This window comes from Condylostylus longicornis, unplaced genomic scaffold, assembly GCF_029603195.1.
Source record: "Condylostylus longicornis isolate FDR11 unplaced genomic scaffold, ASM2960319v2 ptg000075l, whole genome shotgun sequence".
NCBI classification, from domain to species: Eukaryota; Metazoa; Arthropoda; class Insecta; order Diptera; family Dolichopodidae; genus Condylostylus; species Condylostylus longicornis.
In genome coordinates, this window is record NW_026578043.1 from 1,402,468 (window position 1) to 1,429,658 (window position 27,191).

Sequence of the window (27,191 nt, forward strand, 5' to 3'; positions counted from 1 at the left end):
ATTTTCTTGTGACATACATGTATAACAGAAATAATATATACTCGCAAAAACCCAATTGTCATAATTTACTTTAACTCATAAAAATTATATTGATTTTTAATTCAGAATAATAAAATATTAGCCTTGTCATTAACAAAGAATAAATTTTGCATATTAAAAAAACACGCATATCTACATATACACATATTATATAATATATAAACGTTACTATTGAATACACTTTCATAAGATACTAAATAAAATTATTGTAGCCAAAAATAGTTAACATTCATTTCTACCACATATACGAATAGAAACATTTGTATCACATGTGTGTTTCATAACTACGAAACTTTGTTGCTTAAAACAACAAAGAAAACAAAATTTAATTCCAATGTTAAATATTTCTCATCTCAATGGAATGATGGTATGTGATGGTATGAAAATCTTTTAACACTTTGTTCAAAATAAAATAAAAACAAGAAACAATAAAATCGAAAAGAAAAACATAAAGTAAAAATGGATTCCATATTTTATTATTGTTGTTTTTTTTATTTTACAATATAGGGTGAATATGTAAATATATAAATACAAACGAAAATATTTTATAAATTTTAAGAATTTTAAAAATAGTTACAATGTATTTTAAATTTGTATAATAAACTCACATTTTATAAAAGGATATCACTGAAAGAATACGAATATTATCTATAAGAGAAATATTATTTAAATACGAGTATATTTTAATACAAACATAAATTTACAAATGTATTTTGAAATAAAATTGTCCAAAATTTTATAATATAAATTTAAAATTACAAATAAATATTTAATGAATCACTTAAATATACTCATGATAATGATAACTAAATAAGAATCACTTCAAATAATTAATAATTCTTCTTGTTATATTAAATTTGAACAACAGAGGGTGTCTCTGTATTGTTTCAATTACTAAATTTTTGATTCAAATATTTTACAGCAATGTGACGAAAAAATGCCTCATAACAATTAACTAACTTGGTCACTTTAATGCACATTTTTTAACAGAAATTATAAGTAATTACAATAACAATTTAGCATAAAAGCAAATAAATTTGACTAACAACAATAATGAAAATTTGATCCAACTAATAATCAAGATATGTTTTATTCTCATTTACCATTTTACCAAGCATTGTCATGTTTTTTTCAAATGTTGCACAAAATTATGTAAATATCTTCTAAACATTTCTTATAAATTTTTCAGAGTTTTTCGCGAAAAACGCATTTCCATGCCACGAAGAAGTATTGAATGTGTTTGGCTGTCCTATTGTGGGATCACGAAGAACACAATGCATTATTTTAATTCACTTTAATACTCTCATCTTATTTCTTAAAAAATAAAATAAATAAAAATAAATAAATTAAATTTTAAATTAAATTTTATACATGATTAAATGTTTCATCAACATTTTATATTCATCAATAAAATTTCTACACTTTTTAAATTTACATTTGTTTGTTAGTTGTATTTGATATTTTATTACTGCATTTCAGGGTTGCAAAAATTAATTAAACTTATTTACTTTTATTTTTTATTTCTCTACTTTTTTTTCCATATAAAATCTATGAAACTTTCATTTTCTAAATTATATAAATTGTTTTTTCTATTTTTTCAATAAAACTGAAAAATTTGTGCTTCAATGATTTTCAATATAAAATTTTAGTTGATTGCAAGTTTATTGAAAACATTTTTTTTTTAGTTCTCTTTCTCTAATAGTTAATTTAAGAAACTTTTATTTTGTTATCGAATCAACGAGAAAATATAAAAACATTTTTCGACTAAATTAAGTAATAAAATTTAAATTGAATTAAAAAAAACTTATTTAATTAACGTTAGTTACACTAATTAAATACTTAGCGGAATTAACTAAGAAGCATTATAGTTAAACTCAACTACCACAAAGCTGAAATACGCAACAATCGAACCAGGCCTCAACAGATTTTGGTTGTAAGAACAATATAGTAATAGTTCTTTTAATTTTTTTTAAAATTGTTAGAAAAAAAATTTCATTGTAAAAATTTATTTTGACCGAAAAAAAATAATTCCTGCAAGAGTGCATTCATAATGAGCAGCAGTCGAATACAGAGCCATCACTTGTAAGCCCTTCTACATTTTATGTACATACAAACCTTTAAATATTCTAATCAAAACGTAAATCTATATCTAAAGCAGATAAATATAGTGTACAATAAATCAAAAAATAAAGAAAAAATAGAAAAAGAGAATTTTTTTTTTTTCTACTTTTTATTTCTTTTTTTTTTTAATAATCCAAATAATCAAATGATAAACCTATTTGTCCAACAAAACCATAAACTATTAAAACGTTCCATCCTTATTTTTATACAGTACATATAGACATTATTAAACCCTTATACAATAACTGGACACAACGATGCTTCTATATTATGTTTGTATACAAAAAAAAAAAATAATAACGTTATACATAGACACAAATGAAAAATACGTGCATCAATGAATAAATTGAAAAGCCAATTACAAAAATAATAATGAAATAGAAAAAAAATTTTGAAAAGAACGAAAAAAATTAAAAAAAACTAAAAAAAAAATTCAGGATCAGATTAAAATTTATACAAGATTTGCATTCGTGTTGTATGTGAAACGCAATCTCCGGCAATCTTTTTTTTCCTTTTCTTTTTATGTGTACTATGCGATTCTATTAATATTTTTCTATTTGATCGCATGCAAAACAAAATTGAAAATACATAATTCCAATAAGAATACAAATTCCATTTTCAATGTTATTAAAACTTACCATCTCTCCTAAATATTACAGTCGAAAACCCTGCGTATTAAACTCACTATACGAAAGGATTAAAGAATTCTTTAAAAAAAATGAATATTTATTTTTATTAATCTAAGCAAATCTTATTACAATTGTTATAAAATAAATTTTCATGTATAATTTTCTTATTTAATATTAACCCTTAACTACTTATATACGAGTACATCTTATGTGCGTACATATGCACAAATTATGTATTATTAATTTTCATCCAGTTTTTGATTGTATATTTTATTCTAGTTTTAAATTAATGACAATTTTACAATTGTCTTGTGAGTATGTCGTTTTAAGGATCAATTTTTAATATTTAGAAGATATATGCTAAATGGTTAACTAAAGTATTTAATGGGACATAAATTTTCAGTTTCATAAAATTTTTGTTAAAAATTTTTAAATATTTTATGAATACTATTTGAATATTATTTGAAGATGTTAAAATCGTTAATTGACATAGTAAAAAGAATTGATATTTTTTTGTTATAAAAGATTAGAATATCAGAAACATAGGTATGTTCGTTAACTTTAATTGAATTTTTTCAATAGTTAGCTATTAAAAGTTAATATCATTCCTTAATATGATATTTTTACAATACATACTTATTAAAGTTAATCATATAAAACCAAGAACATCCTCGGAATAAAAGCAAATTTTAAAACTGAAATCAACCTATGGTTATTTTTTTATGTACAGCCTCTTGCACTTGTATGCCTATTATTTTGAAAATTTTTATTCGCTACGAAATGTGCATAACAAAGTTCTAGTCAAATTTTCCAATTAAAAAATAAATTTGAAAATTTTCATAAAAATTTGGTCAAAGTCGAATTACAGTCTATTGGAAAAAATATATGGCAGACATTTGCGTTCAACAAGAAGTAAGGCATCAGGCTCAGACATTTGTATATATTACACGTAATTATTATAGCTCTTTTTTTTTGGTCCCTTTATACTTTTTTTTTCTGTATATTATATTCGTATAATGTAATATATTTTTAAAATTGCAAATTTTGTATTCAATCACACGGAAAGTCTTTGCATTTACATAAACAATTTTCTCCAGACTATAATAATCCCCATAGATCCAAAACTGATTTCGAAATAATTTTAATATATTAATAACTGTTCCATATAGGAATATATATCAATGCATATGTATATATTCTATGATATATCTGTGATATATACTTAATGTAAATTGTGCGTTTTCATTCAATACGAGTAATATTTGCCTATAAAAATATTTACAAAATATTCTTCACATTCTTGCATTAATATAATACTAAATTGTTAAAGTTTTTACTAATATCTGTAGAAAAGATTATAGTGCTTGTTTTTTTCTTCGTTTTATTTTGATTTTGTAAATTAAATTTACAAAATACATAACTATTGTTAAAATCTAAAATAATATTCCAATAAAAAATATTACAAAACCAGAATAAGGTAACTTAAAAAAATTTAAAATATTGAATTTTAACAATAATAGCATACATATATATATATATACATATATATGCATGGATATATAGGAATTTTTTAAAAAATAAATTAGAGAATGGAATTGTAAATCGATGATAATAGTATAAATTCATGTTTTGAATCGGTCCTCTTTTACAACGAAAAAGACATACATACTTCAAATACTTTAAAAATTAAAATATTCTCCAAGAAAATTAAAAAAAAAACATATAATGTTGTATTAAAAATAAACGCGACCAAAATGTTTCCATTTGTTTTCATTACAAAAGTTTTAAGAACCATGTATTTGTGTTTTTAAATTTCCTTGTAAAACCTGCTTAAAATATCATTCATATTATAGAAGTATAAAAAATGATTAGCCATTAAAAAACCTAAATGTGAACAAAATACTTTAATCAGCGAAACGCACTTGTTCAAAACTATATAGCAATTCACAAAAATTCCTTTTAAAATTTCACATTTTAAAATGCATAGATAAATTTGATTGAAGATAAAGATTAGTGACTACTATCTTCAGAGTACAACATTTTATAGTTAATATATACATACATATTAATGTTGTATTCTAAATATTTTTTATATATATATACATTATAATAAATATTCAGAGTAATAATAATTATTAAAAAAGTAAATACTTGTTTTATTTCTTAAAATTTTCACAAATCTTAAAATTTAATGCAATAATAAATATATATTATACAATATTACAATAATTATATAAATAAAATAATTCAAATCAATAATTCATAAATAAATCTTCATTCATAAATAAAACACAAATTTCTAACATGCACACAAATAAAAAAATCTTCTAAATATTAGAAAAATATGATTTTATTTATTATTATAATGAAAAAAAAATTTAAATGATAATATTAATTAATATTATAAATTATAATATAAAATAATGTCCATATTGTTAATTATAATATAAATTTATTAAAACAGATGTACATACATATTATACAATACATACAATACGAATGTTATATCCAATATAAACAGATATTCGCTCTATGTTGACAAATACATATTGGCACAAATACAATAAACACAAATAATTTACATTTACCCTATAATAATGAAAATAAATTTCCAATAATACACATAATTATAATAAGGAAAAAATAATAAAAATATAATGAATTATAATAATTATGAATTATCATCTAGTTAAATAATTTATTAAAATTTCTATATGCCACTATACCGTTCTGTATATATACCATTATATACCATTGTATAGAGAATATTATTGTGAGTAATTTTAAACCACAATACATAAACGCCAAAAATTATAAATGATATACTATATTATATATATGTATGTATATGTATATGTATATAGAGTTTATATATAGAGTGGATCATTTATTATATTCTCTCTTTAAATTATCCATAATTTGAAAATTATTTTAAAATTTATTAATTTTATTTTTGATTATTTATAAAAAATTATTTGTAATAAAATTATTTTTAAAATAAAATGTCTGCCCCAAAACAAAAAAGCTTGTTATATAATATTGGAAAAGTCAAATTTTTAAGAAATTAAACAATATGTTAAAATAATTTGATTTTTCTTTCAAATAAGACATTTCATGTCATAATATTAAAAATGGCCTTATTTCTTCTTTACATAAATGGTAGGCAATTACTTTTAAAATTCGATTCGCAATTCTAATTTTGTGTAATATTGTATTGGAACTGTAACTGAAATTGCAATAATAATTTATTCGAAATAATAATTTGATATATAATCGATCATTGTTTTATTGTTATATTTTTACATCTTCATATTAATGTACGAGTATAGGTTTATTCTTATGTAAGGACCCATTTTTTTTTAACATATTTTTCATATTAATTAATTTTTTGTTATTTAATTACTTTTTAATTTAATTTTAATAATATTTAATGTAAATACTTTCGCTTATACTCTATAGGCAAGACATTTCTATATTCATTATTCATTTCCGTACAATCATTACTAAATAATATTAATGAATAAGTAGAAAATGGCTATTCTAAAATAATTTACATATTTTAAATAAAAATAAACCATTTGATTTAATTTAAATTCATTAAATAAATTTTTAATTCATTCAAATATAAAAATAGTTCTTTAAAAGTCGGCCACTCAATACTATGTACCGAGATATATATATTATTTTTATAATTAAATGGCGTTTTTATTTTGAATGTCATGCATATTTCTAATCGAATTTTCCAACACAAAATATATAACAAAATTATAATTAAAATTGTCATAAAATTTATCTATTCACGGAATATAATACATATTCAATAAAAATATTATTCATTGAGTATAATACATTACATATAAATTTTGTTTTATATATGTATGTAGAATAAAATTTATTTATTTTAGATTCATTTTATTTTATTGAATAATTATTCTTATACTACATAATTTATATATAATATTCATCAATCTTTTATTATAATTACCATGATTCATAATAATTTAGTAATTTTAATCAAACAGTATTCATTATGAATATATACTATAATAAAATCCTTGCATTCTTATGTATGTATATTAATTTTTCTATTATATTAATTATCAATAATTTTTCCTGATTTATTTATTTATTTAAAAAATTTAAGAAATAATAATTAACACGTAATCAGAATGAATTATACTTCAATAAATAAAAAATTGGCTAGACTAAAAATATACTAGTAGATGTATAACATAAAATATAGTTATAGTGTATACAAGATGTTTCGAATAAAGTTGCAAATAATTTCAGGATGATTCTTTGATCATTTATCGAGAAGCTTCAAGTTTTCTTAAAAAAAATGTCAAAAAAAAAAATACCCTCTACCCTGTTTCATTGTTAAATAATTTTTTATATTGCATGAGTTCATTTGATTTTAGAATAATTATATTTTTCAAATTGTAAACGCCTGTAAATATGCAATTTTTTGTAAATTTCAATGTATTATTTAACAAAATAGAAATTTCAAATTTAAACTTCAAATTTCATCAGAAGTTCATGTTTTAATTCCAATAACAATTCAAAATTATTAATTACCTTCACTCACCATCGAGTACTCTCATCATCATGCTTGTTAAAAAAACCCAATTCCATTAAAAGATGCCACAAAGAAGGATAAAAACGTTAAAGTATGGATGAAAACGTTATTGAATATAAAATCAAGCTTGCAATTGAAAGTAAGAGTTTATTTCCAGTTTAACGTGTGATAGAATATAGTCGAACACATTACCATTTGTTGTAATAATTTATTTTACCAAAGTGAATAATACAACATGGACAGTTGTAATGAAAACAATGTCCTTTTTATAATAAATGTGAAAAATATTAACTATATACGAATATGCCATAAATCTAATTTTTTTTATAAAGATTTTTTCTCCTTTTTTTTTGCTTTTTTAAACAATTTGTTTTTATGATATGGACACATTTTACATTATTATTACTTTTTGTAAATATTATAAAAGCCATATTTGCAATATCGGAGTTTGGATGTCAGAATAAAATATAATAGGATAAAATATTAAAAAAATCAAAAAATAATAATATTATATTATAATATTAATTATAATATCGTTCCATTGATAATTCTATAAATCAACTATATATACATACTTATATAAGAACATTATATAGGCATACTTAAAACAATTTATCTTTTTATCAATATAATCATTAATTTATAAAAAAAAATTTACTTTATAAGTAATTTAAGTGACGTCAACAAAAATGAATGTCTCATGTCTTATTTAACTGGTATGCGCTCATAGTACAAAGCGGTATATAGGATGTGCAAGGTGAAACAAACATGTAAGCAATTATACATATGAAACCTCTTTAAAATGACAATAATTCTATAATTAAAAAAGTACATGAAAGTTTAAAAAATTTTCAAGCTTCAATATTATATCCAATTTATTGTACGATTTTCTTGATTTATATTAAATTATCGTTTCTAAAATATTAATAATATACTAAATTTTATTTACCCGGGGTGCTTGCACTGCAAGTTTACGCAACGCCTTACATATAAACATCTACATACATACATATGGGACTTGAGAATAACTTTGCTGACTTTGTAGCGAAAGCAAGCAAAGATTAATCGATATTCTCGGGTAAAAATGGAATTTCATTCGCAGAGAAAGGGAAATTCTGGAATTTACACATACATTCGCGGCAGAAATCGGGTGAAACTCATAAAACTTTTGAATTCATCAGAGTGAAATTATACAGGTACATATGCATCCACTTAAAAACCATTTTAAAATTTATTTGGCATTTACTTGCATATTAAAATTTTCTACAAATACACCTATAAAAGCTTTCATAAGCATATAAAATGATGCTAGAAAATTTTAACTCTCAAATTTTGATTGTATCTAAAAATGAAAAACATGTAAAAATATAGTGATACGAGTACTAACAAGCGAAGCATACCCAATTTGCTTTGTACACTTTATAACCTACATACATACTCATGTACATGTACATGAATATCACTCTATATAAGTTTTCATTTTGTTTTAAACATTTTTTCTGTTTATATAAAAGGAATTATGAAAAAAAGGAAAATTACAATTGATAGGGCCAATCGGACACTCTAAAGTCGAATATCGTTATGATGATTTTGCAGTATTGTCATAATAAAACCTTAAATTAATATGGAGAAAAAAAAAATAAAATTGCCAATAATAATGAAATTAATCGTCCGAATATGGTTTATTGATGTGGAAACAGCCAAAAATGTGTTTTTTTTTGTGTCGTTCTTTTTATAGAAAAAAAAAATCTATTATGTTATAATAACTTTTTTTTTTATTATAAAACATACAAATACACTGAATACACACAAACTCAAATACAATTATCTAAGGATGATTAGGAAGTTATGTCTACATACCTACATGAAATATATATTTTAAAAAGGCGATAAAGTTTTCTAATCTTTTATAACTACCTACAGACATATTTGCATATTGCAAATACTGTAATTGCCAATTAGGTGCATGTATTCGATAAACGCATTAATACATATCTTTTATATACTTAATGTCTGCCAGTATCTCTGAGATTTAGATATAATTTGAAAGTTACCTATAAGAATATATAAATCTTATGCAACAGATAATTATTTAGTGTCTTTGTTAATAGGACCCGTATACTTGCCTAAAAAATATAAAAAAATGGTCTCATCAGATTTTGTGCTTTTTGGTCACAAAATTCAAATTAAAAATTTTAGAATTTTTTTTCAACTTCGAAATCATAAAAGAATTGAAAACATTTTGGAAAATTCACTAATTGGACAAAAATTTATTCCGAATTAAAAACGAAACGGCCTTCATTAACAACTTTTATACTAAGTAGTAATATAATTTTTTTATTACATTTACTTCTAAGTCGTGTTTTGAATTTTTCATCTTAGTTTGTAAGAAGTTTAAAAATAATCAAATAAAGTGAAAATGATAGGAAATTTGACTGGTTCTGTTCAGGTTTTTCAAATATGTATTTTCCTTTTACAAAATATTATTATCAAAGTGATAAAAACTATTGTAATAAAATTTAATTACATGTACGTACATACATATCGCACATGTGCGAAAACAATGACATAAGTTAAAATACAGAGTCGCAAGCTTTCTTTTATATTACACTTTAATGTATAAAACTTTTAATACAGAAAATTTGTTCTGTATACTTGTAAAATAGCTCAATATCAACTTTTTTCAGTCTCCGATAACAATTTACATTCAGCTATAAATACTTTAAATTCCGGAAGTCGAAGTTATATTTTTGAATTGTGTCGTTATTCTTCCCAATGTGCGATATATCGTATTATATAGATCTATACATATTTATATGAGTGTGATTATTTTTAATAGATCAATATAAAAATTGACTTCCTTCAACTATTGTAAAAGCATAAAAGATAAAATTGAAGATTAAAAATAATTTTTACAAAGAAATTTTAAATATTTATTTTATTTATGTACATATACGAGTATATGTAATGTATGCATATAGATTCAATAGAAGAAAAATTTTTTTGATAAGATATTATCAATAAAGTTAAGGAACTAATAACAACAAGAAAAAACATTTTAAAGTATCTACTAATTTATATCAATTCATTATCACTGATATTACGATCAAAATTAAAAGGCTAGAATTTTACAATTAGATTTTAAATTAAAATACTTTTTCATATATTATTTTTTAAATTTTCCATAAAAATGAATTTATTTGAAAAAGTAATTTTTTTAGTAATTTTAACATTAAACAGAAATGTGACATCAGATGAAGGTAATCTTTAATAAGAATTCATAAAAACCTAATGAGAAACGTATTTAAATAATTTTACAATAAATTTCTTAAACACAAATAACTGTTAAGTATGTAAATCTCTCACAATTTTCTTGTAGAACTATCAAATACTACAAACAACATGTTACAAGTACCATATTGTTTTAGATTTACTTGGCTGGGACCACAAGCAACTAAAGAAAGTTTAGAAAATAATGCAACATGTGATGATTTAAATTTAAGGAAAACTGATCCATGCAGATTACCTTTAGTTGTGACAGGTATTTTTTCTATTTATATATATTTCAAGCAAAATTGATATTTTTATTTTACACATTGCAAATTTTCGTAACAATATTAAGTTACTAACCAAATATTTATAATAAATAATAAAATATCGTCTATAATAACTTTTAGACAATACAAATATTCCAAATACAACATGGCTATGGAAAAAATATGAAAATAATAAGATTGAAGAAATTGCATGTAGATTAGTAAAAAGTGATGTTTGTGCAAAAATTACATTTAGCTATAATCAACAAGGTATTTTTTATTTATTGAACATACTCATTTATGTATATGTATGTACATACATACATACTAGATATAAGAAAATTATTCAGTAATATTTTGGTCCTCATACTTGAAAAAAATTTTCAAAAATTTTTCAAAACAAGTCCATAAGTATTATATGCTTGTAAATTTATAAAAATTAAGTACTTAATTTTTTTCTACATCTTTTTTGCTACATACATAAATGCATACATACATACATATATGAAAAAATATTAGATATTTTGTTTTTGTTTTTTTTTTCAGTTGAAAACATCACATATTTATGTACAAAGGTTAGCATAGATGGAGAGGGTGCTGCTCCACTCGGATGCTATGTAACTGATCTTGGTAGTGGAAGGCAAACAGAAGTTTGTACATGTGAATCAAGCGCTGGAAAAGAACCGTGTAATGAGGCAAATTCTAGACAAATTAATGTATTTTGGAAATATTTTACTTTTACAATGACTATCTATTCATTATTTACTTTCACTTAAGTATACTATACACTCATATATATCTATATAAAATATATTTCCTCTGAAAGTTTTTTCTTCATATTTTTATATGCATGTACTCGTATGTATAATATCCGTGTTTAAAATATGAAGTTGTATCTACATGCGGATTTCGCGCTAAACTTCTCCATTAGAAAAAGTATGTATGTACACATGTTCATATATATACAAAAGATATTTTAAGCCTGATGATCGAAGTTAAATTTGATTTAATTTTAATTATTATAAAAAAAATAGTGAAATATTTAAAGAATATAAGAATATTTGTATTAAAATTTTGTACCAGGCCACATAATTGCAGATTTTAGCACTATAATGATGTAGTCTCAGAACAGGGTGATTACAAAATCGATATTGCAAAAAAATTTAACATATGAACAAATGAGCATCTTAAATACATGAATTCATAACTGCATAGAATATGCACAAACATTTATAGTAATTAAAATTGTGATTTTCTTCTGCGGACTTCTCTATTACATAATATTCTTAATCTTTAACACAGAAATAAATGAATTTACTCAAACTTTACTTTTATTTTGGATTAATTACAATAATATTCAATTTACTATATATATTAAAATACAGGATATATATATATAAATTGTATGAAAAGTATAAAATATTTATTGTATCCATATAACTTTCACTTTTGTTTAAGTGACTATATACTTACATATTTTATATATTTATATATAATTGAACTATTTTTATAGCGTATTAGAAGAAATTGCTAATATTATAAACTACATTACAAAACGCAAAAATTATTTAATTTAAAATACGTTAAAGATAACTCATTTAAATAAATGCTTAACCCAAAAAGATCTTGGAAGTTTCTTTTTATTATTGAATTCTGATTTTGATGCAACTTTGGTTATTCACCACGGCTTATTGCTTAAGGCATGCATATTGAAGTATCGTTTTGTAATTGGTATAAAAAGCAGTTATTATTGAGGTATTATTTATTTAGCTAACGTTCCCATAGGATCCCATGCTGGAAGCACAATAGGATCCATATCAAAAACTTTTAATACCTCTTCAGGAACAATTGATTTATCAACAACAATTTCAAATAAAAATTCTTTAAACCATTCATTCGTCATTACTAAGTATCCTTTTTCCCCACGTTCTTCACCCCAAGAGTTTTCAACACGAAATTTAACAGGCTTGCCATTTTCGTCTAAAGAAACTGCTGTAAAAACCATGGCATGCGTCATAGCTGATTCACCATATATCAACCTATCGGCTTTGCCAAGCCCGATTTGTATATCCACATCAAAAGCTAGTTTAAAATCATGTATAATTAAGTCTTCGATACCCTGTTTTGCTGCAAATCTTTTCGAAACTTCACATCCAAACCAAACTGGTTCTCCTTTCTTCAAACTTGCTGTAACCAAATCCATCAATAATTCAACTGGCTGATTATTATAAAGAACTGGTCTTCCACCGACAACGTTACCAAGACACTCCACCGTGTAAGCTTGTCCATAATGATTACTTGGTCTTGGATCAGTTACCAAACATATTTTATCTTGAACATTGAATATGGTTTTAACATAATTTTCGTAAAACTCTAATGGGGTAATTGGACCAATTACATTATAATTTTTGCTTTTATCATAATATTGCCATTTGAAAGTTTCTGATGGAATTCCTAAGCAAATACCAACCACTTTATATATTTCCCCCATCATATCAATTATTTTATTCTGCATTTTTGTATCATCTTTAGTTTCAGCATATGTGTCTCTTAAAATTTTTGAATATTCCCGCAGTTTACTTTTCAATATTTGGTTCATTCGCAAGCTTGCTTCACTACTAAAGCTTTCAGGAAAGCAATTCTTTGGCATCAATCCATGTTTTGTTATTAAATTTACTAACATATCCCACTGGCCACCATCGCAAGTTGGGTCATTTAATAAAAATGACAGAAGACGTCCTTCGACTTCTTCTTTTGAAGCCGTTTTTGCAATGTTATTTAAAAAGTAATTACAACGTTCTATTTTATCCCAAAAAAACAAATAAGACTGGGAGAATTCGAATTCATCTAAATTATATTTCTTCATGAATGGAATCCGAATACAATTAAGAGCAGCAAACAACCAACACCTTCCACTGCTCTTTTGATGTGTTATTGGTTTCCCTTCATTTTCGACTTTGTATTGGAAAACATGGTTTACGCATTGCAAATTTTTACGAGAAAGACATACATCAAATGGATCAAATCTAGAACAAACATTCTGTGCCAATACATTTTTTGGCTCGCTGTAAAACGCTTCTCTCCATTCTTTCGACTTTTCAGGTGTGATAACTGTTGAAACCATTCTCGTTTTATTTAAATTTTTGTATTGCTCCAATAAATTATTTTTTAAAAATGTTGAATTTGAGCTGCTACTGAAAGCAAAAAAACCAAAACCTAATTATTATTGACAAATATGAATTGACAAAAAACTGTACTTCTTAAATCTACAAAAAAGTGCTAACTTCATTCTCCACATTGTCGTCGTCTTAAATAGTGAAAGCGACAATGCGGCTATTCACAATAATCAAAATTATAAAGAAAATTAATTAAAACATAAATACTACTGCTAGTTACTAGTGCAATACTAGTACAGTTTTTATCTGATCATAATTTCAGTTTGATTTGTAAATAATTACCAGACTTTATCGTAGATTAGATTGGAATCAAATTATAGTTCACTGACAAAAATCTAATTATAACCAATGTAATTAATTTACAACACTATAATATTCTTCAAAAAGCTTATAAATAGAAGTCGTATTTGCTAATTAAACTTCTATACAAGGTGTCAGGAAAATGAAAATTCTCCTCTAAAAATTAAATTGAAAAACTTCTCTACTATAATTTATTTTTATCATTAATATTGGCAATAATTTACAACTTCCGATCTACAACTTTCTTTTAATCGAATGAAATTAACATCAATTGTGAATAGGTTCTAAAATATTTTTTTTCTCGATGTCATAGACAACGGTTATGTTTTTGACACATGAGGATTGGTGTCAGTGTCATCTGCCAGTCATTATATAGTCTTGATACTGGTATATATATATGTATGGAATGTTGCCAACCGATGTAGTCAAGTCGAATATTAAAATATTTTTTTGAGAATTTTTCCTTTTTAACTACATACACTCTGCATATAAATAAAATTTATAAATAATAAAAAGAAAATATTGGAAGCTTTCTTTTTTAAGCTGGGGGGCTAAAACTGATCTTATTTACAGCTGATAAGAACGTCCAAAAAAAGAAATAATGAGAAACAAAATATAAACTCTCCCAATTCCTTCATTTAATAATTTTACAAAGTGTCGAAAATCAAAATGTTAAAACAGCACAGCGAAATCTCCAGTCTTCGAAATCTTTATATATGAACTGTGCATTTTTCTTATGTTTTTGAAACAAGTTAGCGCGTTATACTGGCAAAATTATAAGTAATAGAGGAAAATGTTACATGGGTTAAGTTTTAGCTTCCATTGTAGCGCATCGAAAAAAACAAAAAAAATTAAAGTATTTTTTAAAAATTTAAAAAAACTTAATTCGACTTTGATCTAAATGACATAGATGTCATTCACTTTTAAAACATACGCCAAAATATCTTTCTAATAGATAATATCCTATCTGAGATTTATTCTAATTCCTATTAAACTTCTTTTAAAACACGGCAGCTTTAAAAATTTCAAATTGAAGTCAAAAAAATTAATTTTTTATGATACGAGGGTCACTATTTATATTTCGGGTCTAGCCAATAAAAAACAAACATTTATCATTGGAAATGAGACACTCTTGTCTCGATAATCCGCGCCGAAAATCGTAAAAAATCATCGCACGAAAATTTTCACGGGACAATTCCATTTTTTGACCGAGATGAATTTTTCAAGTCACTGTAAACAAAACAATTCGCGCTCGAATGACAAAACGTTCTGAGTGAAGTTGTCCTAAAAAATGTCAAACTTTCCAATGGAAGTGTCAGATTGCACCTGGCAGCACTAGTATTGCCAGGACCCGAAATATAAATAGTGATCCTCGTATTATCAACTGTAAAGAAAATGGAATAAAAAATTAATACGTAGTAAATTTCCAAAAACTTATAAAGTTGAAAAAACTTTATAAAATTTTTGCATGTCTGGGATAATACTTTTTGAAAAACTTAGCTGATTTTTCTTGGTTATGTCAAAAGGTTTTATTTTTCAAAAAAAATTTTCCATTAAGAATAATATTTTTCGAAAACTTTTTGATTAAAAATGAAATAAACAAAATTGATTCAGAATTTTTTTTGTCTAAGCTTTGCAGTTTTGTAATCCAAAATCAAGATTATTTGTTTATATTTGACAAATATTTTGAAATTTGACGTTTATCACTTACAAAGTATTTTCAATTTTTCCTTAATTTTTTTTAAGTTTTATACCAGACAAACCTATTAATTCTATTTCTTAAAAATCTGATCCAAATAAATCGAATCTACTGCATATTTAAATATCAGCTTGACTACTTTTATGTCATATTGCCTGTTACATATGTGACAGAGATAAATAATTTGTATTTCACATTTAATGCTTATTAAATTGGAATATGGTTTATTCTAAGTTGTACTAAATTCTTTTAGTTTGCGTTTTTAAAGAAACAACAATAAATAAGAAGTAAATAAAAGTGATGCTTTTTTGCAAAGCTTTATAATTAAATTATGAAACCTTACCACACTATTTATACTTATCTAAAAATCATTTAAAGTTTATGCATAAAATTAAGAAAGCATTGCTTGAACGAAAATATATGTATTACATATAATACAACTAAATAAATGTTAATGTACAAAAATTTGACTGATACCCACCAAGAAATAAATGATTTGCTCAATATGAAAACATGTAGAAACTTGCAAAAATGGTTTCTATTCGAATTTTAAACAGGTACATACATACATATATATGTAAATATAAATCTTGAAATAAAAATAAATTTAGTAAATGTTTATTAAAATTATAATTAAGGTTGTTAAAAAGAGGAGCCCTTCTGACGACGTTATTTGTTATACTTTTCAATGAATGTCTTATATATTCAATAACACCTGCATGGTGGAATTCTCTAAAATGTTATTCAGGTAGGTACTTACCAAAAAGCAAAGGAAATACACAAATCATTGAATTCTATTTACTTTTTAGATAATTGTACACGCATACTTTTTGTTGCAGATCCGCAACTTTTAGGATTCGAAAACGAGAACAAATTCTATAGCAGCTTAGCTAGAAAGGATTCTGATAGGTATGTAATATACAAATTTTTATTTATCGTCTTTATATAATAGATAATAGCTTAATTATAGTAATAAATTTATTTCTAACTTTCAGATATTTAAAAAAAACATTTGATAAGGCAGTGAAATTTACAAATCCTGATATTATATGTTTTTTAGGAGATTTATTGGACGAAGGAAATATAGCTTCACCTTATCATTTTAAAATATATGTCGATCGCTTCCAAACTACATTTAGTACACAAATAAATCCTAGAGTGAGTGAAGAACGTTATAATTAAATTATGTATATGTTATGTATAAAAATAATTTTCAATATATAGCGAATCCATGTACCAGGTGACAATGATATTGGTGGCGAAAATGGAGAATATATTTCAAATTCAAATATAAGGCGATTTGAAATTGAATTTATGCATGAAGATTTATTTGATTTTGATAATAGAATGCGATTTTTTAAAATTAATCGTATGTTGATGGATTTTTCAAACCCAGATCCTATGAATAATTACGATCGTATAAGAATTGGTGTAACGCATATGCCTTTATTAATGTCTGGTGGGCCATTGATGAGGAATGTTTTAAATGATTTAGATCCGCACGTTATTTTTTCAGCACATTGGCATGAATCTCGCATTTTTTTATTCCCATCTTCAAGTTCACAAGAACTTTATACTAATAAGGTTCTTGAATATGATTTAATAAAATTAAAAGACGACCATGAGTATTTGGAAATAATGATACCTACAGCTTCATATAGAATGGGTAAAATGAAAATTGGGTACGGATCTGCAATATTCGGTAATTTTATAAATATATTTCGGTAAATTTTTTTTTTAATATTTGTTTAAAACTTTGTTTTAGATAATAATGTTCTTCGCTACACAGTTCTTTGGAATTTTAGTAGATTTATTTCTTTGTTAATTTACCTATTGTGGGTCGCCACAATTGCAATTTTATGTCTTATTTTTATTGTTATTTGGAGATGTCCAATTAGATTGGGCAAACGAAAAAATATCAACAATAATTCATATATACCTCAGCTTTAGATATGAAATTTTTTTATTAAAATTTTTCATTTTTTACAACGAAACTCATATCTTTAACATATCTCAAACTGGAAAATCTGATGTTAATTAATATCTTCATGATGTTTATATAATATATAAAAGACTCATTATAATGTAAGGTTTGAATAATTATATTAAAAATTTGTAAACGTATTTTTTTTTTAGAAAGGTAGAATATTTTTAAATGTTAAATATGTTCCTTATGCTAAATAGGGTTCGTTAATTTTAAGTTAACTTCTATATATTGTCTTTTATTACTGCATAAAATCAATTTTTATCGTTGATATTTTGTAAAGTTGATTTCTATATTTTATTTTAGAAATCAATTAATAACTTAATGAAAAAAGTCTCAATATACACCAGTTTCAATGTAAAAAAAACTTGTTTTAAGGCAACAAAAATAAGATTAATTAAATGTATGCCAAATATATATTTATATTACCTAGTTCATATATAATTTAGCAATAAATAAATTTGTAGTTGAATTTATATTTAACAAGTAGTATTAAAATATTAGAGAGTTTAGTATTGTCTTAACATTTTTTTTAATAGTTGCATGTTGCAAATTAAACAAGATTTAAAATTTTTTTGTACAGAAGTTACATGACAATAGTAGATCGTTTTTTTTTCAAACTAAATTTACTTTATTTTAGCAAATAAGAAAAATCATAAAAGTTTTTCAAACCCGATTTTTGTATTTTTATTTCAAATATTACATTAAATTATATCAGTTAAAATAATTTCAAACAGCCAGTAGATACGAACTCAAAATTTTAAACATTGACAGTAGACTGACAACATAAAAACTAATTACAATACAAATTACTGCAATACAATACAAAAAATAAAGATAAAAAAATTTCACCTCAAATAAAAACTGAATAGTTCAAAAACTTTAATAAAAAAAAGTAATAAACGTCTAATGTCAAAATATTTACCAAACACAAAATCAATTTTTTAATTACACAAAAAAGCAAAAATTTTGATTTTGGATTATAAAAGTGTGAAATTTACTTTGTTTATTGTATTTTTCATTAAATTAAAAAAATATTAGTGTTTATGAAAAAATTTTTTGAAAAATAAAAAGTGACATAACGTAGAAGAACATACATATATTTTGACAGCTTTATGATTTTAAAATTTTTTAAAACGCTAATAGTTCCCGAATATTTGCCAAAATGTTATTATGGTTTACGAACAATTAAATTCGGTAGAACAATATTTTGTTATAATAAATAACTGTTTCCAGAAAATTGAAAAAGAAATTAAAAGTTTAATTGATATTTTAACGTTTTTTGTTTATGAAATAAATGAAAGCACGTATATTTTCATCGAGAGCCGATTTATTCCAGTACACTTTTCAAAAGGTCCATTGGAAATCCTAAAGCATTTAATTCCACACAAAAGTTCGCTCACATTTTCTTAATATGTATATATTTATTGAAGCCGCTTTAATTCCACCACAAGGTACTTTTGCATTGCTTCCATTAGTTCAATCAACTTTGCGAACTATTCCTGTTTTGTTTTTTTAAACTAAAAAGGTACAAATGCAGTAGTAAGTTGGGCAGTTCTTAAGGTTAGAATCGCAAAGTTTTTAACGCTTGATGTACAAATTAAATGCAGAGCTTTTAAAGCTTTGCAGTTCTGTCCATAAGAACTGCATTTTCAAAAACATTCTTACTCTTAACTTGAAAAAAATTAACTCATGAAGTAAAACGTCAACAAATTTACTAAAATCGCTAAAAATTACATCCGTTTAACATATTCAAGCCATAAATGAAAGCATATTAAAAAATATGAAAATTTTTATTGTAAAAAAAAAAACAGTTTTGTTATAAATCATAGACGTGCTACATTGATAGACTGACCATAGAAGAATCTTTTCCTTTTTTTCTTATCAACCTTTATTTAAAAAAAATTTTGGTTTGACATTAAAATAAGTGAAAATTTGAAATGTAACGACTAGAACAGATTCTTTAAAACAATATTATAATTTATGAGTGAAAATTTTGCCATCAGTAATCTGAGCAAGCGATTTGAGATATTGAACATATTAATAAAAGCAAAACGGCAAATAATTTTTTAATTTTTCACTGACTTGGAAAATTAATAACTTTTATAGTCGCTCGTTCTGTGTGTACGATATCCTGCATTTTCGTCAATCGAATTTACATATCTTATTTGGCAGCAAAATCTATTTTAACGCTCTTGTTTTATCTACATTCTTGTTTTATTTAACAAAACTTTAAAAGTTAAAATTTGATTTGGGTCTCATGAAGAGGTTTTTAAATATTTTATACTATCTTTCCAAACTTTGTTCTTTCTTGATTGCTATTTGCGCAACACTAAAACATATTTGTTGTAGAGACATCTGATGTTAAAAAACCTCACAATTAAATTAAAAAATCAGTAAAATATATCCTTATCCAAAAGAAACTAGTGGCATCTTCCGTTTATTTTGATGAACATATTGACATAAATTTGGATTAGATACAATTTTCGTATGGCGATTTGCAAAGCTAGAAAATAAAAGTTGATTTTTAGTAGTTTAGTGCATTTGGATATTTGCATTATTATTTATTTTTCTTTTTTAAATTTAATGAAAAAAAGAAATCGTTGTTGTATGAAAACAATTTGAAAAAACTATTGTATTACTGAATTGCGAAACTATTTACAAATACCTCTCACTGATTAGACAAGATACAGCGGGAAGAATAGAGTAAGAACGAAGCCGCCAGGTTTGTTTCAGTTTTTAAAAACTTTATTTAAAGTAAAATATTTTTACGTATTTGAAATGTGACCAAATGCAATAAACGAATTTATATAAAAAATTTAAGCAACTAAATATGTTTTTATTTATCGCCGGGATAATGGCTTCTCTTCATGTACATATACGTCAAAATTATTTATGCAAATTTAATATTTTTTTTGTTTTATATAAACAATTTTATTTGTTTTTAAAATATATTACTTTACTTTATTTACAGAAATAAGATTGCGAAAATGAGTGATATAATTTATCCTCAAGGCTGCAAGCCTTTAGTTGAAGACTTAGGAGCTGATGAATTAATACGACGCCTGAAGGTATTAGTGTAATAGAATTTAAATATGACAAAATAACTTTAATTTTTTAGACTTTGACACACACATTGCAAGCTATGGGCCAAGACGATGGACTGTATCAACAATATATACCTCTAGCATTACATTTGGTTGATGAACACTTTTTGCAACATCCTTCTAAAGATGTTCAGTTATTAGTAGCATGTTGCATAGCTGACGTTTTAAGAGTTTATGCACCTGAAGCACCTTACAAAGATCAAGAAAAAATAAAGGAAATATTTTTATTTCTAATCAAACAATTAAACGGGTTAAAGGATCCAAAAGATCCTGCCTTTAAACGATATTTCTATTTATTGGAAAATTTAGCATACGTAAAATCATTTAACATGTGTTTCGAATTAGAAGATTGCCAAGATATATTTTGTAAACTTTTTCAGTTAATGTTTAAAATAGTAAAGTGAGTTAAATTAATTTTATTTTAAAATAATTTTAAAATTTTACTATTTTTTTCTATTTTAGCGATGAACATAGTGGCAAAGTAAAAACTTTTATGTTGGATATATTAAGTCCATTAATAACAGAATCTGACAACGTATCATTTGAATTGCTTGATGTTATTTTAATCAATATTATAGACCCAAATACGGGACAAAAAAAAAATGCATATAATTTGGCAAAAGACTTAATTATAAAAACAAGTGATACGCTGGAAGCTTACATCAAACTTGTAAGTTAATGTGTGATCTATTTATAATTAGGGTTAATTTAAAACTTAACTTGAACACATTTTTTTCAGTTTTTTAATCAAGTTTTCATTTTGGACAAAGTTGATCGAAACCTACAAATCACTGCAAAAGTATATGATTTAATATATGAGTTAAATGTTATTAGTCCAAAAATCCTTTACTTCGTATTACCTCAACTAGAGTGCAAACTAAAATCTTCAGATGAAGCTGAAAGACTAAGTAAATAAACTACTTATATATTGTACTGGAAACATATTATTTTTTTTTTCTTAATTATTTTAGAGGCAGTATCGCTGTTGGCACGTATGTTTTCCGAAAAAAATTCTACATTGTCAAAAAGACACGGGCAACTATGGCGACAATTTGTAGGAAGATTTTGCGACATTGCTGTAGCTATTCGTATCAGATGCGTCCAAAGCTCAATGCATTTTCTTTTGAATCATCCAAATCTAAGGCGTGATATAATAGAAACTTTGAAAGCTCGTCAGCATGATTCAGATGAAATTGTAAGGCAAGAAGTTGTTATTTCAATTGTTGAAACTGCAAAAAGGGATTATCACATTGTGTCTGAATCGAAAGATTTATTAGAAATTGTCAAAGAACGTACTTTAGATAAAAAGTTCAAAATACGTAAAGATGCAATGTGTGGACTTGCCTTCATCTATAAGAATTTATTATCGGATACTAATATTTCGGAAGACACAAAACATGCAGTTAATTGGATTAAAAACAAAATATTACATGGATATTACATGACAGGAATAGAAGATCGGTTGTTGGTGGAACGTCTTCTCATTACAAGTTTGGTGCCATACCAATTGGCTCCTATGGATCGCATGAAAAAACTGTATAAATTATTAGGAACAATAGATGACAATGCGACAAAAGCTTTTATAGAGTTACAGAAAAATCAAATGAAAATGCGAAAATCTGTGGCAGATTGGGTGAAATTGCACAACGTTAAAGAACAATCACCGAAATTACACAAAGAAATGAACGTTAAATGTGCAGCCATTTCAAAGTATGTACAAAAATTTTGCAATTATATGCCAACCTTTGATACTTTAATATACATTTTTGTGCTTACAGACTGTTACCAGACCCGATCAAATCGTTAGAGTTTTTAACTAAATTTAGTGCACATATGAAAAAAGACCCTGAACTATTAAAAGGAATGGAAACTATTCTGCGAAGAGATGTTTCGTGCAAAGAATGTGCTGACACAATGCAAATTGTACTGAAAAAAATGGGACAGCCCATTATGACAAATTTGTATTACAATATAGTAAAAATGTTATTGGAGCGAATAGCTTCCGTTATGGTAGATAAAGATTCTATTGGGGTGTTAGTAGAGTAAGAATGTCACAAGAAAAAAATCACTTTCATTATATTTACTAAATTTTTTTAAAGATTGATAGAAGAATGTATGAAAGGTGGCGAGGTTATACAAGAAGTAGGAATACCATCTGAATCTGCCGGAGAACGTGGACTTAAGCTTCTTACGGTACTTAGAGTCTTATTTATTTTTATTCATTATTAAGATTTATTTATTAATAGGTTCTCTCGTATATTTTTTCCGCGCATTTTCTTCACGAATCGATACTAAAACACATGGTAAGCCTTCTAGGTTTGGAAATTGATTATGCTGCACCGTATATTCTAAAAGCTTTTACACATTTGGGAAGATTTAAACCCTTAATTGAAACGCACCCAAGCATACTTGAGGAATTAGTACCGGTTTGTAAAGAATTTGCCTTATCAGGAACACCAAAGCAAGCTAAGCATGCTGTTAGATGTGTTTATGTTAATACACAAAAATCAGATGAAGAAACTGTTAATGAAATATTTCCTGAAATTGTTGATTCTTTTAAACAAACTTTAACGCCAGAAAATACCAATTTCAGAACAGCTATTGTTTGCTTAGGTCACATAGCCTATAACATGCCTCAAAAATTTTTAACACAAATCAAAAATATAATAGCTCGTAAAATTGTAAAAGAATTATTAATACAAGATGTATCCGATGACCGAGAAAACATACCTAGTGGAGAATGGTGTGAAGAATCTGAACTACCCGAAGAAACTCATTGTAAAGTTGAAGCATTGAAAACTATGGCAAGATGGCTGCTTGGATTGAAAAATGATGTTCCATCAGCTCAAAAGACATTCCGTATGTTAAACGCTTTTATTAAACAAAATGGTGATTTGTTAGAACAAGGTAGATTAACAGCGGCTGAAATGTCCTGGCTAAGATTAACAGCTGGAAAAGCAATGTTAAAAGTATGCGAACAAAAAGGAGTTGGAGATCAATTTACTGCCGAACAATTTTATAATTTATCTAGATTAATGGTACTTAAATGTTTTCTTATAAATGCAATTTTTTATGTTAAATTTGTATATTTATTAGATTGACCCAGTTCCTGAAGTTAGAGAAATATTTGCCAAAAAACTGCACAAAGGTTTAAGTAAAGGTTTACCAAACAAGTGTTTACCTTTAGATTTTATGGGATATTATGCACTTGGTGGAAGAGAAACTGAAAAAAGGTACTATACTTTTACACTTTATTTCTTTTCCTTTTCAAACCCTGAAAAATTATGTACAGATTATCAAATTTAATGAAAGGCTACATAGAAGCTGATGTAAATAGAAGGAGAGAATACGTGAAATCTTTTGCTTCAGGTATAAACATTTATTTTTTTTATCTAATTTCAAAAATTTGAATAACTTGATTCATGCGCAATTTTTAGTTGAACGCGCCATGAGTAGTTTACCTCATATTTTGCCTGATTATATGCTCGTATTCGCCGTTCCCGTGTTAACACATGATCCAAATTACACCGACTATGAAGATCGTGCACAATTAAAAGCAATTGAAAAATGCCTTTGGTTTATTCTAGAACCCCTAATTTCAAATAAAGAGTTCTATTGCGCAGGATTTTATAGAAATATTTTAGATAGGATAAAACACCACAAAGATGCTTATAAACCTGAAGATGACAGTTACAACTTTGTAAGATTTGAACAAAAAACAATTATGAATCATCAAAATACAAAATTTTGTATTTTGTTTTTTTTTTTTTAGAAAATGTGGGCCATATGTGACGTCGCTATTCACATTATAAATAATAAGTCAACAAATTTTGGCACTAGAGAATTTTCAGCAGATGCAAGAATACCCACAATGTACTTCAAATCACAAGGTGATGATTTCGTAAATAACCGAATCTATATACCTATCGATGTATACACTATGGTAAATAAAAAACCACCAACATCAACTTCAGCGGCATTAGCAACTTTAAATTCTGCATCAGCTACTTCAAATAATAACATTAACAATAATAAAAAGAAAAGTTTAATAAGATTTTCAGATAGAAATAGTATTGATCACAAAGATGATTCAGTAAGATAACGTAAAATACGTATTTATTAAAAAAAAAAACAAAAATTCACTTTTTATAGGAGGATGAGAGCATGGACGAATTATTAGATGAACCACCTGCTAAACGGAGAAGTAGTCCGACATCAACTATTCTCGGTGATTAGCAAAAACAATTTGCTTGGTTACAATTATGTTAATTTAAAAACTAATTTTATTTTGTTCTTATTTTTTATAAGTGTTAAGTTAGTTTTTAATAAAAAAAAGTTTCAATTTTTTCTAGATGATAATACATTACATATTACAGTTTTCTTTTCTTCATGTATATTAGAGTCAATCTTTTTTAAGTACTCCTAACATATAAATATATAAAAAAGGTTGAAAATTTTATTTAACATTTTATTTTTATTAATGTTTAAGAAAAGTTTATGCAAATGTGTGTATTTATAAAAACAATTAAATGAAACTATTGCTAATGTGTAAACAAAGGAACAAAAGTAACCAAAAAAAAAAAAATTACAACATTTTATAGAAAAACTAAAAATTTGTATTTAAATACTTTTTCATATTATATTTTATGTATTTTTAATTATGCTCATATATGATTTATGTATAAATGTTACTTCAAAATCAAAAAACGATAAGATAACCATTCTCAAAATTTGTCAACAGCAATGTAACATACAACAAAAAATATTTTATTATTATTAATTATAAATACTAATTCATAAATAATTAATTTTCAATCAAACTATGATCTGGCTAAAATTTGGGCTTTGATTCCGAAAAATATATTTAAAAATTGTTATATTTTAGGAATATAATTTACTTATTAAAGAAATCATAAAAATATATAATTATATAAATTATGAATATTTCATTATTATTACATAATTAAAAATAATATAAATAATAGTTATCAATCAAAAAGAAACTATTTTTGCGATAAAAAAAATATTTAGTGGAGCCATCATAGTTGTTAAAAATAGAATAACCGCTCGATATGATTGCATATAACAAAAAACATAATAAAATAAAATAATTTATATTGTTCTATTATATAAAAAATAACATTCTACTATGTAAGAGGTAAGTTTATAAAACAAAAAAAAATATATAAAACTTAAGAATGAAAAAAAATAAATTTAATAATAATTTCAAAAAAAAATATTATTAATAAGTTAACTTTTTAAGTTTCTAAAATGATAAACTTTAAGATTGAAGAAAACAATTAAAAATTCAAGAAAAAATAAAGTACATACAACTACAAATCTTTCTCGAGATTTTGTTCAATAAAGAAAAAAAAGGAGAAAATAAAGTCTATTACAATTTACAAAAAATTATGTATGTGTTTAAAAAAAAAACTTGAAGGTCAATTAAATTTAGTTAAAAAAAAATATTTATAAAATGAGAAGTTTACTATAACGGGGGGAGTGAATCAAAATATTTTATTATAATAAAAAAGGAGAATTATTTTATTTCGAATTAATGAAATCTCTGAATATCTGTACTAAAATTTTCAGCTTTTAAATATGGGTATCTTCGGAATTGCATCCACGACGCATCAGAACTTTGTATCTTATTGTAAAATATCAACAAAAAAAATTGATGATGTGTTTGCGACGTTGTTAACACTGAAATATTCAAATTGTGTTTCCAAAAGTTTTTCAATACGTTGTTTTTTATATACGTATTTCAGTTGTAAGTAGAAAATTTTAAAATAAATTGAAACAAAAATTTTTTTTATTAAAGTTATAGTGGGATGAAATAATATAATGCACCAAGATTTTTGAGTTTTCAAATGTAAAATAATACAATGTGCTTAAAAAGGAAGAATACATTGTGTCAAAAATTAAATTGAAATTTAATTTTTTTTCGATTTTGACGAAATCGCATGACTTTTATTTGATGATTTTGTGTGCTATAAAAATAGTAAATTAATTTTCTCAGTCAAA

General features: G+C 24.6%; 4 protein-coding genes across 8 annotated transcripts; 3 read left to right on the plus strand and 1 right to left on the minus strand.

Moving 5' to 3' along the window:
* The first annotated feature begins 10,476 nt into the window (after positions 1–10,476).
* On the plus strand, positions 10,477–12,059 carry LOC129612586 (uncharacterized). The gene is made up of 4 exons (XM_055526263.1): positions 10,477–10,625; positions 10,745–10,906; positions 11,043–11,171; positions 11,448–12,059. Exons 1-4 carry the CDS (start codon positions 10,556–10,558, stop codon positions 11,675–11,677), a joined length of 591 nt encoding a protein of 196 aa, XP_055382238.1. The 5' UTR covers positions 10,477–10,555; the 3' UTR covers positions 11,678–12,059.
* A 155-nt stretch (positions 12,060–12,214) lies between these two features.
* On the minus strand, positions 12,215–14,209 carry LOC129612585 (bleomycin hydrolase). Of its 2 annotated transcripts, none has more exons than XM_055526262.1 (2): positions 14,159–14,209; positions 12,215–14,092 (listed from the first exon to the last, which is right to left on the minus strand). In XM_055526262.1, the coding sequence occupies exons 1-2, from the start codon at positions 14,197–14,199 to the stop codon at positions 12,664–12,666; spliced, it is 1,470 nt and encodes a 489-aa protein (XP_055382237.1). In that variant the 5' UTR covers positions 14,200–14,209; the 3' UTR covers positions 12,215–12,663. The 2 variants fall into 2 exon arrangements, with proteins under 2 accessions (XP_055382237.1, XP_055382236.1); XM_055526261.1 differs by having other exon boundaries at positions 12,215–14,095; positions 14,159–14,200.
* A 2,142-nt stretch (positions 14,210–16,351) lies between these two features.
* LOC129612615 (uncharacterized) lies at positions 16,352–18,464 on the plus strand. Of its 2 annotated transcripts, none has more exons than XM_055526308.1 (6): positions 16,352–16,633; positions 16,715–16,824; positions 16,916–16,985; positions 17,072–17,234; positions 17,301–17,778; positions 17,842–18,464. In XM_055526308.1, the coding sequence occupies exons 1-6, from the start codon at positions 16,608–16,610 to the stop codon at positions 18,024–18,026; spliced, it is 1,032 nt and encodes a 343-aa protein (XP_055382283.1). In that variant the 5' UTR covers positions 16,352–16,607; the 3' UTR covers positions 18,027–18,464. The 2 variants fall into 2 exon arrangements, with proteins under 2 accessions (XP_055382283.1, XP_055382282.1); XM_055526307.1 differs by having other exon boundaries at positions 16,353–16,633; positions 16,886–16,985; positions 17,842–18,462.
* Positions 18,465–20,547: 2,083 nt separating this feature from the next.
* LOC129612583 (sister chromatid cohesion protein PDS5 homolog B-B) lies at positions 20,548–25,714 on the plus strand. 3 transcript variants are annotated; one of them, XM_055526256.1, is made up of 14 exons: positions 20,548–20,785; positions 21,035–21,131; positions 21,182–21,567; positions 21,630–21,837; positions 21,907–22,075; positions 22,139–22,877; positions 22,946–23,209; positions 23,267–23,360; positions 23,414–24,205; positions 24,264–24,400; positions 24,460–24,536; positions 24,605–24,867; positions 24,940–25,260; positions 25,320–25,714. In XM_055526256.1, the coding sequence occupies exons 2-14, from the start codon at positions 21,051–21,053 to the stop codon at positions 25,401–25,403; spliced, it is 3,615 nt and encodes a 1,204-aa protein (XP_055382231.1). In that variant the 5' UTR covers positions 20,548–20,785; positions 21,035–21,050; the 3' UTR covers positions 25,404–25,714. The 3 variants fall into 3 exon arrangements, with proteins under 3 accessions (XP_055382231.1, XP_055382232.1, XP_055382233.1); XM_055526257.1 differs by having other exon boundaries at positions 20,548–20,766; XM_055526258.1 differs by lacking the exon at positions 20,548–20,785 and adding an exon at positions 20,911–20,932.
* The last annotated feature ends 1,477 nt before the right edge of the window (positions 25,715–27,191 follow it).